The 13,984-nt window shown below is 40.1% G+C and overlaps 1 protein-coding gene across 1 annotated transcript in view; it reads left to right on the plus strand.

Annotated features, from left to right (window-relative positions):
- Oseg5 (intraflagellar transport protein Oseg5) overlaps positions 1-13,984 on the plus strand; it is a 192,033-nt gene that overhangs the window by 113,283 nt on the left and 64,766 nt on the right. The window contains exon 10 of the mRNA XM_067151262.2: positions 8,566-8,763. Coding sequence (XP_067007363.2) covers positions 8,566-8,763 — 198 coding nt within the window. The remainder of the gene's footprint in view (positions 1-8,565; positions 8,764-13,984) is intronic.

The following is a 13,984-nucleotide window of genomic DNA, read 5'->3' on the forward strand; positions in this document are numbered from 1 at the left end:
GCAGCAAAACAAAGGAAATTGTAATATCTTCTTTCTCAAGTCTTGTGAAATTATTAACACCACTCACCGATTATTACTAGTCTTCCACTGAAAAGTTTCCTACATTACTGACTTCAACATAAATGCACGTCTTTTAATTGGTTTCATGAGGTAGTGAGTCATAGAAATGATTACAGTCCTTCGGAAGGACTGTTTTCAGCTCCTGGAAGTGCTGAAATTTCTTGGCAGTTACCTTCCTCCTTCCTTTCTGAAGGAGGGTATATTCACACTTCTCCACCGATGTAATTCTTTGGGAAATAATAGTCCAGTTCTCATCGAAACTAAGCTTGTAACATATCTCACCAGAAGAACGGTACATGAGGGACCTGATCTGTTTCACCTTGTCCTTTCCTGGCCTAATGCCGTGGTACTTGAAAATTGGGCACAGTGTATAGATACAAAGAAACTATTCCAGAAAAGGAACTTGCGATTTTGGAAATAATACTTTTTGAATAAAAGTGTACATTTTTCATTTCTTTGATGAGCTTTCACTGAGAAATCTCAGAAGTTCGAGCAGTCCAGCCACTTGGATTCATCTGGCTTCTTTAGTTATCGAGTGGTAGTCACTGGGGAGATATATCTCTCCATTTTTTAGTTTCCTTTTCAATGCAGCTGTGGACAGAGTCACACTCCATCTGTAAATATCCTTTCTCTAAGAATTTTTGGATTAAAAATCCAAAATCCAAAATTCTGTTTGCCAAATTACGTTGCAATTTTGGTAAGTGCATCCATCGCTATACAAAATTATTTCTTTTGATTCACCGCAGTACGTCTGGAGGTAATCTATAATGCATGTAACGAAGGTGGAAGCACTTAAGTCAGCATCTGCTTCAGGAAACCAGTAACACATGGTATGATGGCTCCGTAAATTATAGACATTGAAGTTGTGGATCAGAGTTTAGTTTTGTAAAACGTAGCACTTGCTGTAAAACTCAGTGCAACTTTTACAGCCTGCAAATCCATCGTCAAGACCACCACTTGGTTATCTTCAGCCTTTCTTTTGTCAAATTCCTTCTCCTGCCAAGCTCTGTCCTTCCTTATGATTATTATTGATTTAAGCCCACTAAGGAGCGCTGGTGACTAGTTCTTCCTCGATGCTCTTCTTTGTTCCCAATATCTCTTGAGCCCTGCTGATAATTTCTCCTTTCTCTCCTGTGAAAGGGGCTTCCGACTTCTAGGAACTCTAGGTGGTGGGGTCCAAGACTGTACCATAGCACAAAATTTGGAACGATCTTCTATATCAATATCTGAAATCCCAGCCGAATCCAAGTCCTTCTGTACTTCATTAAGCCACAAGCTTCCAGTCTTGTAGCTTTTAACCAAAGAAAGGATCTTCTTGGTAAGCCTGTTGCTGTCCATTCGTTGTAGGTGTCCATAGAACTTAAGCCTCCTACGTCGCATGCTGGTATTGGCTGATTCTAACTGTCGATACAGCTCAGAGTTCGATTTAAGTCTGTAGGTTCCATCTGGGAGGAATCTCGGTCCATGAATTTTCCTGAGGATACGTCTTTCGGCTTTCTCTAGATCATCCATGGTGCCTTTTTTGTTCATCAGGAGGGTCTCTGAGGCGTACAAAAACTGTGGTCTGACAACAGTTTTGTAATGACCGATCTTAGCATTTTTCGAAATGCACCTCTTATTATAATGGTTGTGGGATAGTTGGTACGCTGCATTGAGTTTGTTACACCTTTCTAGGATGGATGTACCGTCTCTACCATTGGGGTGGACCCATTCACCAAGATAGCGGAAGCGATTGACTTTCCCAATCGTTCCATGTATGGTCGTCAAAGGGAGGTTACCGGGATGCCGAGTCTCAAAGTACTTAGTTTTGTCATACGATATGTGTAATCCAGCCTTCACCGCTATCTCGTGCAGGGCTTCAATAGCAATGACAGCATCCTTAAAGTTGTTGGTTAGGATTGCAATGTCATCTGCGAATGCTAGGCACCTGATCTCAATCTTTCGAGTCCCGGCTCCAATGGCAACTGGTTTGATTTCTAGATTCCTCAGTGTACATTCCCAGTACTTGATGACTTTATCAAGCACTAGATTAAACAGAATGGGTGAGAGGCCATCACCCTGCCGTACTCCAGTTTTTATCTTGAAAGTCCGAGATAGTTCTCCCCTGAACTTCACCTTAGATGTTGTATCCGTAAGAGTCTGTTGGATGAGGGTGCGTGTGTTGTAATCAACACCTCGTTCTTGCAGTACGGAGAAGAGTGTCTGGCGGTCAATGGAATCATAAGTTTTTTTAAAGTCGACGAAAACCACAGCGATGTTCATACTCCTTGCTTGTTTTAGTTGGAGAATGGTTTTTAGGTTGAAGATCTGCTCGGTACAAGACCGTCCCCGCCGAAATCCTCCTTGATATTCACCAATCGTTCGATCACATTGGCTTTCTACATTGTCCAGTAAAATCCTTGACAGCACTTTGTATGCTACTGACAGCAGAGATATCCCTCGGTAGTTGTTGACATCACTGTGGTCACCTTTTTTATGTAAAGGGTGTATGATAGCTGATTTCCAGTCAACAGGGATCCTGCCAGTCTCCCAGCAATCGATCAAGATCTGGTGTATGGCCTCTGTGATCTTATTTCCACCTGCTTTTAGAGCTTCCGCAATGATGCCATCTTCCCCGGGTGCTTTGCAGTTCTTAAGATGTCCGATGGCATTAGCAACTTGCTGCATTGTTGGTGGGTTAGATGGGAGGTGTATCTCTGGAGGATCTTCAACAGGTAATCTTTCCGTGGGCTCTTCGCAATTGAGCAGCTGCTCAAAGTAGTTTGTTAAAAGTTCCACGTTCTGGCTGTTGCAGGTGACCAACTCCCCGTCTGTATTCTTAAAGTGAAGACATTGTGGTTTATAACCAAGTTCCTCTTTGAAGGCCCGATAAAAGTTTCTGGTGTTGTACATTTTGAATTCTTCATCTAACTTCTCCAGTCTTGACCGATCGTAAGATCTTTTCACACGTCTGATGGTCTTACTCGACAGTTTCCGCATCATTCTGAAATTCTCCCAATCTTCCTTTCGTTTAGTCGAGTACCACTTCGTCCACGCTGCGGCACGCTCATCAACTGCAAGATCGCATTCAGTATTCCACCATCTATGTCGTCTCTTCCTTCGAGGTTGTCCGAGGTTATTGGTCGTTTCGCATATGGTGGACTTCAGTTGGTTCCAGTCTTTCATATTTTTTTTGCAAGATGTCGGTTGCAAAACGTTCTTTATTCTCCGACAGGAATTGGGGATCAATCCTTGGTGGAACTGTGGTAGAAGGTATATTTCGTTTTGGCAATAATCTGGTCTTTATTTGTGTGAAGAAATGGTCAGAATCAACATTCCATCCTTTACGAACTCTGACATTCATGATCTCTTTCCTGCATTTTACACTGATTGCAACATGATCGATTTGAAATGATCCTATAGCTGCGTTCTGATATTTTGGCTTTCTGGGGAAAACTGTGGACATGATCTTCAACTAATGTAATCTACACAGTTCAATTAAGCGCTTGCCGTTGGTGTTTGTTCGTCTATATGCTGTGTAAGGCCCCAGTATATCTTGGTACTGTCGTTCTTTTCCCAGTTGAGTGTTGAAGTCACCTACGAGTATTTTGCAATGGTGACCGGGGATCTTACCGATCTCGTCTTCTAGCATCTGCCAGAAACTTTCGACCTTTTCAGGGTTCTTCTTATTGTCATCATTAACTGGAGCATGTGCATTTACAATAGAGTATCCCTTGTTGCCACATCTTAGAGATAACACAGAGATGCGTTCGCTAGCTGATGTAAATCCGATGACAGAATCCATTATATCACGTCGTACTAAAAAAGCTGTACCAAAAACGCTGGAGCCATGTGTGTTCTTAGATGCTGGTTTCCCCTTGATTACTCTGTAACCTTCTGACTCAAAAGCCACATCATCAGTAAATCGGGATTTTTGGACTCCTGTTATTGCAATTTTGCGTTTATGCAGGATGTCCGTCAATTGCTTGAGTTTTCCGGTCTTACAGAGGGTTTGAATATTGATGGTTCCAAAGTATGTGACAGTTTTGGGTCTCAATAGGTTGGTGATATTGGGGAACTCCGACTTTCCCCGCACGATGAGGTCAGGCTCCCCAGAATCCGAAGGCCTGAATGCGCCACCATTGGTGACGGGAGATTGGATACTCCCTGGGGTAGTGACATCTGCGTCGTTGTTTATCATCGTATGCGAACTAGTAAAGAAATTTACTAGGGGTGAAGACTAAACGCCTTCAGGGTTGGCCACTCCGAATCTTATTCAGGAGCGTTGATTACAATGGGGTCGCCACTCCCAAAGGCATTTTAGAGCTACTGCCAGCAATTATTTAGGCCGCCCCTTACATGGGGAACAGACGCCCTTACAGCCGCCCCTGACATGGGAAACAGACGCTGCTGATGCCAAGTGTACTTATATTATTCCCTAAGCACTGGGCTGCCTCTTCCGCAATCTCCACCATTCAGAAGTCCATCTTCTCTGCTGTAGATTCCGTTGAGGGCTTCCTTATGATATGCTCCTTCCAGTCACTTTCACTCAAATTTATGACTTCATACTTCACACACTCATTACATTTGTCCTTTTTAAGTTTGTGAAGTGATAATTTCTTTTGTTAAACATTGCTACAAATTTCTTCCTGCTGACAGGCTTCTTCCCAGGCATCCCACATTCAATGCAGTACATACTGTAGAGTCAGTGAAGTGGTATTTTGTTTCAAATATAATTTAGAGCTTTTTTTTTCTGGCATAATGTGATAGTAATTTGAGCAAAGAATTAAAAATAATCACATAATATGTGGTTTCTATCTCCTTTCTTGGGCAGAGATTTTTCCTTGCCGGGTTCTGAGTCTCTGTTGAATCACACATACCATGCTGACCCCTTCCCACCCAGTCAAGGACTGAAAATTCACGCAGTCGAAGAGTGGCAAGGAACATCGTTTTACACACTGGAATAAGCTCATTATCAACAGTTAGGTGATACAAAAGTGTATTATTTCTTCTAGAGATGTTCTCTGTATATCTTCATTTTGGTTCAATACGCCGCACATTACTCACATCGTAAACCTTTCTCAGTTCCCATGTCATATATGACCAGAATTTACGAAAAATAAGTTCCCTTGTTTCATCAGAACCGAACCCCATGGCACAACAGCCCTGGGAGGGCTTTGGCCTACCAAGCAACCGCTGCTCAGCCCGAAGGCCTGCAGATTACAAGGTGTTATGTGGTCAACACAACGAATCCTCTCAGCCGTTATTCTTGGCTCTTGAGACCGGGGCCGCTATCTCACCATCAGATAGCTCCTCAATTGTTATCACAGAGGCTGAGTGAACATTGAGTGGAGATTGACACCATGCTCATAGTCCCCTCTCAGGCCTGTAAACTTTTTATACAGCATTTTTACATCCCTGGGTATGAGTAAACCCAACATAGGGTTGACTCTGCATTTTTAGTTTTTTATTCTTCTCCCTCTTGCCCAAAGCCCTTGGAATAATTTTGTTATTCTCATTATCATCACCATCATCATTGTCAGCCCGTTTCCATTTGAAGTTTCAGCAGTAACATTTATTAAAGAATCGTTCTCAGTAAGCGCACATTCTTCATCTGGGGTTGATAGCTGTTCAGGAGATAATTCCGTAGGTTCATTTAATTCTCCCTCTTCCACACACGGTTTTGATGATTTCTTCCCAGCGTCTAGCGGTTGATCGCGTGGAACCTTGTCCAATTTCCTACATTTATTTTGACAAAATATCGATTTTGTTCACAAAACTTTTGATATAGCTGTTCAGTTTTCTTCATCACTAACTGTACAATCACTAGGCCATTCGTCTGAATCCATATTCAGATTACAATATCAATCAGCACCTAGAAGTAGAAAATTAAATACACCCGAATTTAAAACTGTGCTCATATTGAATAAGCGCAAGAAATAACTTATGATACTGTGACATTTGAGCTAACGGACAAACATTGTATTCGTGAGGTTGAATAATCTCACAATGTTCTAAACACGCACTCCTATTTCAATACTTAAAAAACTCGCTGCATGGAAGGACGGATGATAGACATTATTCATTTATCTAATGTTTCGGTACATGCTAGTAAAACTAAGATGACGTACGTCCTTACCTTGTTAAACACAAGCCCCTTGCACATCTCGATTAAAATAGCAGTTACATGGAATTATCAGGAACACATTAAAAACAAACACTCCACTTAGCAAACCAGATAATCACTATTCGCGACAATAATGGTTACGAGGTTTTGTTGAGATCTTGTTACCCGAGCGCGGCAAATGTTGATCAGCGATAACTTGTAACACTACTCATTGGGATAAGCAAGAGGAACTGCATTACACGTACTAAGATGCAAGTTGGCATGTGGTTTTCATTATACCAGAAAATTAATGTTTTGGAGTCTTCAGCGGCTTACAGGGATTTTTAGGAAGGAGACGTAACAAACACAGAAAATATTGCCGCTAAAATCTCAGTTTGGCGTGTATGTGGGTTACGAGGTGTTGTATGCAGACCGTATATGTATTATTTCAAAGAAAATATGGATTATTGGATACATATGATGATTGTCTTCCTCAAGCTATTTGAGATTCTGAAGGTGAGTGGGATCAGATACTGAGAAACAAGAATTATCTGCAATCTATACAAAAGTCAGTCTGAAGTGATAAGAATCGAAGGCTATGAAAAAGAAGCAGCAATCCAGAAAGTAGTGAGGCAAGGCTGCAGTTTGTCTCCTCTCGTTTTCTGTGTTTACATTGAACAGGCGGTAAAGGAAATCAAAACAGGACTTTAGAAAAAGAATCACCATCCAAGGAGAGGAAATCAAAATTCTGAGTTTTGATAATGATACTGTTATCTTATCTGATTCTGCTGAAGATCTGGAAAAATTGCTGAATGGTATGGACAGCATCTTGGGGAAGGAATACAAGATGAAATTAAATGAATAAATTAACAAATAAATCCAAAACATAATGGTGCATTCGAATGAAGTCAGGTGATGCAGGAAATAGTAGATTAGGAAACAAAGTCTTAAAAGAAGTAGTTGAATATTTTTACTTGGATATTAGAATAACTAATGATGGCAGAAGTAAGAGGACATAAAATGCAGACTAACACAAGCAAGGAAGGCCTTTCTTAAGAAATTTACTCACTTCGAACATTGATATAGGAACTGGAGAGATGTTTTCGGAGCATGGCGTATGGAAGTGAAACATGGATGATAACAAGCTCTGAAAGAAAGAGAATGGAAGCTTTTGGAATGTGATGTTACAGAAGAATGCTGGGGGTGAGATGAATGGATCAAACCACAAATGAAGAGATTCTGAACTGAATTAGTGAGAAGAGAACGATTTGGCAAAATTTGACTAGGAGAAGGGATAGAATGATAGGACATTTCTTAGACATCCAGGACTTGTTTGGTTAGTTTTTAAGGGAAGTGTAGGCGGTAAAAAATGTATGAATATGACAAACAGATTAGAGTAGATGTAGAGATCTAGTAGTTGTGTAGAAATGAAAGGGTAGCACAGGATAGGGTAGTATGGAGAGCTGCATCAAAACAGTCTATGGACTTATGACTCAAATAACAACAAGATTGTCTGCTAATACTGATTAAATCAACATTCTGATTTTTGTCTATTGAAAGTACAATATGCTGCAAAAGAAAAAAAGAACATGCTCTGCATACTATACAGTGCCATACTGAATGTCGCCAGGCCACTGTAAGGACAATGGATGCAGCAAAATGAAGCCACAGCCCACACCATGAGGAGTCACTTGCCCTTCTGCAACAACACTTTGGAGATTGCTTAATTTCCCATACCCTCTCCACTCCCAAGATCACGCCCCCAGACGCCTTCATATGAGGGCATGCTGAAAAAAATAATTTTTCTTGTCGGATGATCCATGTAGGAATGTTCCTGAATTACGAGAGAGGATACAGTAATTTTTAGTGTCTTTGCAGCAACCTGTTTTCATCAACATGTGTGACATTCTACAGGATTGTTATGAAAAAAGTGTAAGACATAAGAGTGAACATTTTGAACTCTTCCTATATCGATGCAATTAGATACATGTTGTCGTCATCACCTTGCATCTTATAATGACGTATCTTGATGTTCAGAACATGTGTAATTTCAGTACTGTATGTTTGACTGCAACCTGTAAATTACATGTAAGGTAAGGATATATTCTGCCCGAAGGCAGGTCCGAACCTCCACACAGGTGTGCCTGAGCCGGAGTTTACGTACGGTAGGGTGGCCAGTTGCTTTCCACTCCTCCATTCCCTTACCCCCCACCAACAGCGCATGGCAACCCATCCAAATCTTGACCACGCCCAAAGTTGCTTAACTTCGGAGATCTCACGGGATCCGGTGTTTCAACACGGCTACGGGCATTGGCAAATTACGTGTAGACAACAAAAATACTATGTTTTTCCTTTTCAACTGCAATTTTGTGGTTCAGTTTCGATTATTTCTCTAAAGTTTGTTTCTTCTTTTGACACAGTGGTGCACCTCTTTGAAATCAATACTTCTCGTAACTTGACCAGCTTACCTCAGTTCAAACACAAGGAGAATGTAATGGTTGTGGCACTCAATCAAGTTGGAAATGCCAAGGAACGTTTGCTGGCAATTCTGGACAAAGGAGACTTGGTGCATATCTATATGGTGAGAGGGAATGTTGCGCACCCTGTTCAGCGCATAGGTAAGTCACAAATTTTAATCTTGCATATACAGGTTATAACCGATAGAATACCATTGTTGATAAACTTAATCTTAATAGATATTTTATTTGATCCTGTATTGACTTGTCTGAATCTGTTAAAGAAACTATTTAAAATAATTTATTTGGGTCCATCGTGTCAATGCACTTTTAATGATTGAAAATTATTATTTTATCATACATGTTTCAGGAAAAATATCCATTCTCTTTATCATTGATGTCAAATCAAGGAATAAAATACTATATTTTGTTTTTCTTGCAATTTAAAGAAGTATTGTAGCCTAATTCACCATATCAATGAATAAAGAAACTAATGAAATATTATGAAAATGATCATTACATAAAATTTAATATTTTGATGAATGAGAATACCAAAATAAATTTAAGATCTTCAAGTTTTCCTCTTTTTTCTTCTTTTTCTTCCTTAAATGATCAAATGCTAGTTTATACAATGGGTTCCCTTCTGTACTTCATTCATTTAAACTTGATTCAAAGTCAAAGACTGCTTTTATCCCTCTTCTCTGTATGAGAGAAATAGCTTGCTTGCTATTAATCACACTGCATATACTGAAGGCAAATAAGAATTGGAAAGACACATTACAAAAAAAAATAGTTCACAAATTTTACAGGAAAATTTAGAATTTTGTTATCATTATACTGGGTGATTCTTATAGAAATGAATTCAATTTTACATAGAGTTCCTAAATGAATTTGGAATAGTAAAAGTTGCTCGTGTGAGACATGTTAACATCACAGAAGGTGCTGGGAATGACCATTCTTTGTCAGTATATTAATTTTGATACCACACATCATGTTTTACCTTAAGTGCCCAAGCATTGCACCATCAGTGCTGGTGATATTGTCCACTGGCTATTACACAATTTATAGTTTAATCATCATCATCATCATCATCATTTCCCTTTATCCAGCTGTAGCCGGGTAGGGGCAAATATGGTTCCTCTCCACTTTCTTCGGTCTTTCCACCACTCCTCCTCCAACACTGTGTCCCAGTCCAGGTTTCTTTCTATAATGCTGCGTTGGATGGTATCCTTCCATCTCAATCGTGGTCGTCCACGGCCTCTCCTTCCTTGGATTTGCATTTCCATCACCTTTTTTGGCATTCTTTCGTCGCTCATTCGCTTTATGTGCCCAAACCATCTTAGTCGGCTCTTCTCTATTCTATCATTCATTTTTTCCACTCCAATTTCTTCCCGGATTTTCTCATTCCTTATTTTGTCTCGTCTACTCTTCTGTATCATACTCCTCAAGAACTTCATTTCGGCTGCCTGTATTCGACTCTCATCCTTCTTTGTCGTTGTCCAAGTTTCTGCACCGTAAGTTGTTATGGGTACGTAATACATCTTGTACATAGTATCCTTTGCTTCCATTGGCACATCTTTGTCCCATAACATATTTCTTACACTATGATAGAAACAACTTCCAGCTTGAATCCTTTTACTAATCTCAGCATCCAGTCGAGCATTCTCCATTAATTCACTCCCCAGGTATTTAAACGTTTTCACTACTTCCAGGGGCTTGTCTGCAAGTCTAATCTGACCTTTCCCTTCTTTCTCCCCTCTAGTCATAACAAGAGTTTTACTCTTTTCTACACTTATTTTCAATCCACATTCTTCAATCTTCCCATTCACCACATTCAATTGTTCTTGAACCTTCCTGTCATCTTCTCCCCAAATCACAATAAAAAGAAGTCGAGGCTGGTAAGATCAGGAGGTTGTGGTGACCACAGGCTGCAGAAATGGCTCAGTTATAAAAAATAACTAGCTGTTATCTTTATTGACTCTTTTGATGTTTAGCGGGTGGTCTTGGTGTGGAAGTATCTTTGCATTAGTTCTGTGTCATTAAGTTGGAGTGAGAACTCTATAAATATCCTGGGTAAGCAGTAGTGTCATTCATATCCTGGATGAAAATTGACCCAACAATTCTTCAAACAGATATGGCATACCTTACTGGGTGAAGCTTGGTGTTATGTGAACCATGTTTTCAGCAGATCAGCACCTCAAATTTTTGGCACTGATGTTTTCTAACAGATGAAACCAAATGTGAATCACATGATCTCAAACTCTCCTTGGTTATTTTGAATGAGGTCTTGAATACAACAAAATTAAATCATCTTTGCTTTATCAGGTTCATGTAACCACTATACTGATGCTATTTTATACTACAGAAGTTTTTATTTCTTCTATCAAATAAGTAACTTTACCTGTTTTTTGAGACATTTGATACAGAAACTTCCTGGGTTGAGTGGCCCAGTCATAGATCGCTGATCTACTTAGCTCAAGTTGGCAGGTTTGATCTAGGCTCAATCTGGTTGTATCTGCATGTACTGAAATAGGCTAGTCATGTGTTGATAGATTCAGTGGCATGTGGAAGATGTCCTACAGGGCAAAATTTCCAGCACTTTGGCATCTCTAAAAACAGTCGAAGTAGTTTCCTGTGCTATTGCTTCTTCCTCCACACTTCACTTATGAATTGAACTTGTAAGACAAAAAATTAGGTTTGTTTCTGCTTCCCTGCTCGATCAGAGGAGGGCATCCACATCGTAGGCAGATCATCTTGACAGATCAGTCCTGGCATCTGGTATGAAGGATCAGGAGTAAGCCAAATGAACGCTAGTCCTCCGTGCTAGAGTGAGAGCAGTGATGACTTTATTACGATAAGTTCCAAAATTCAAGTTTTTAAGGATTAAAATAGAAATAAACATAAATGTTTATACATTTTTACAGATATTTGAGTGTGATTTGATAGAATCTGATGATGATCTGTGCAGAACGAAACATGTAATTCTTTTATAATTAAATTGTTTCTCTTTCAGGTATAATTCCTTTACCACACATTTTCTTTCTCAGGTTAGTTTATAAATTTTATTCAAAATTAGTTTCGACAGAATGAATAACCTAACAGTTAAATCTTTAAGAACCATCTAGATCTGGGATTAGAAGTGGTTCAATTTCCCCTCAAAAACCTTACTAAGATAATTTGTTCTGGGATCATGAGTAGGTGATGCAGCTGTGAAATGGGTTTGTAGATTTTGGATTCTCTTGCAATTTCCAGGGTTTCAGAATTCTTTTGATTTTGCTTTTCCTTCTCCTTTTCATATATTAGAGAAGAGGTAGAAACAGAGAATAGATTGCATTAAATTTAAATGAATGTGCCTAGAAGAGGGATTATATAGGTGGGAGGCTAGTAGTGTTATGATAGGTTATAATCTTATAATCGATTTTTGGATCTGCTCTGGGCTTAAGAAAGAACTGGTGTGCAGTCTTCTAGATAACTATCATCCATCTCTATCAAGAGCTTTATATCCTCTCTCCTCCTCTCTTATTGATAACTTCGTGTTGAACTGTGCTGCTTGACATGTTGACCCACCAGCAGACCTGACCTCCACCGTGCGATTCCATTCGTTGTGCAAAGTTTGTCCAAGACCTATGACATCCATTGAATGGGCACCAAATTCACCTCACTTCCTTGTAATATAATCTGCCTCTTCAAAGGGATAAGTGCAAGAAGTAGAGCCGGCCTCACATTGTGGAGGTAGCGAGCTTGCCTCTTACCTGGAGGCTCCAAGTTCGATTCCCAGCCAGATTAGGGATTTTTACCTGAATCTGACGGCTCTCAGCCTGTGTGAGAGCAATTGATGAGCTATCTGATGGTGAGATAGCAGCCCCAGTGTAGAAAGCCAAGAATAATAGCCAAGGGGATTCGTCATGCTGACCATGCAACACCTTGTCATCTCCAGGCCTTCGGGCTAAGCAGCAGTTACTTGGTAGACCAAGGTCCATCACCTTTGTTGTGTCATGCAATTTTTAGTTCAAGTACCACCCTACTTTTTATACAGAACAGACGAATAATTCATAAAGGCATATGTAAACAACACATTTTCATACCTTTCCCCATGCATGTTTCATCCTATAATGTTTCTGTTGTCAAATGGTGTTAGTAGTGATTTTTTTTTTTATAGGGCAAATGTGAGATAATGATCCTCTCACAACACTAATCATGGGAGAAACAGTAAGAGAACTGAGCCTTTGAATGTAGGTAATGGCAAAGAAAAGGAAGGGCTGTAAAAGATGTCAAAATTAAAGAATCTCTAGGCCTAGCAAACCTCATAGTTTAGGATTGGAAGAGAACAAAACTTGTCCAAGGGAAATTAGATAGGCAAGAAGAAAGTGAAGAGCCTGGCACAAATGAGTGAAAGTAATGCCCGTCAGCTAGAGCTCCTGTGGTTGCCAACCCACACTTCCATGTTGAGAGCCTCTTAGCGGGGATGTGTTGACTAATGTTTCATTAAGAAATAACATTAACTGCTTCTGCCTGTTTTCTTGTACTAAGAGTCTTCAGAATGAACAATCAAGTTGTAAGCCTATGGCAGATCTAGGACACCAACCCAGACCACTCTTTGCGTACAGAGTATCGCTAATCTCTCTCCTCTGTCTCACATTTTGCACATGTTCCCTAGAAAGTCACCTCTCACATGATGATGATGATGATCCTCCTCCTAAATAGAACAAAGATTGGAAGATATTTCAAGATATGCTCAATGACAGTATAAATGGTCCGTTATTGGACATTATTAATTTTCCAGCTAACTCATTCCTGGTTGCCAGCATTTCACCCCATTGTGCTAAGTTGGGATCATCAGTTGGTAAATACAGCGTCTTTTTTATGGCCTGCTCGGTGTGTCAGGAGAACACGCACGGAAGGCGATAGCGCGGCCGGGTGACTCATTTGCCGAGAGATATATCGCTTCATGGCCGGCTAAGATGATCTAATGCTGTACGGTAGTAATAACCATTGCTTCACACACAGCAATAGTTCAGTTCATCTGCGGCATTGGTAGCATGTTCAATGTGTTCGCTTTAAAATAGTGTAGTTTCTGTAGGAATACTAATCGTGTGTTTAACGAGTGATGTATACAGTAGAACAGCGTATATTCATTGTGTTGTGCTATGCGATGCATTCTTCTTATACAGAATGCCGCTTCCGATTCATTCGCAAATTTCCTGGAATCCTCCCTCCCCATAGGAGTACGGTATGTAGATTAGTACAGAAGTTCCGCACCACTGGGTCCATTCTTAATAAGAAATCACGCAGGAGACAAACCGTTTTAACAGAGAAAAAGCTTGATGAAATAGGAGCTCTCTTGGGAAGAACTCCAACAAAATCCCTGTCACGTCTCGCCGTA

The sequence above is a fragment of the Anabrus simplex genome, chromosome 7, assembly GCF_040414725.1.
Source record: "Anabrus simplex isolate iqAnaSimp1 chromosome 7, ASM4041472v1, whole genome shotgun sequence".
Lineage (NCBI taxonomy): Eukaryota > Metazoa > Arthropoda > Insecta > Orthoptera > Tettigoniidae > Anabrus > Anabrus simplex.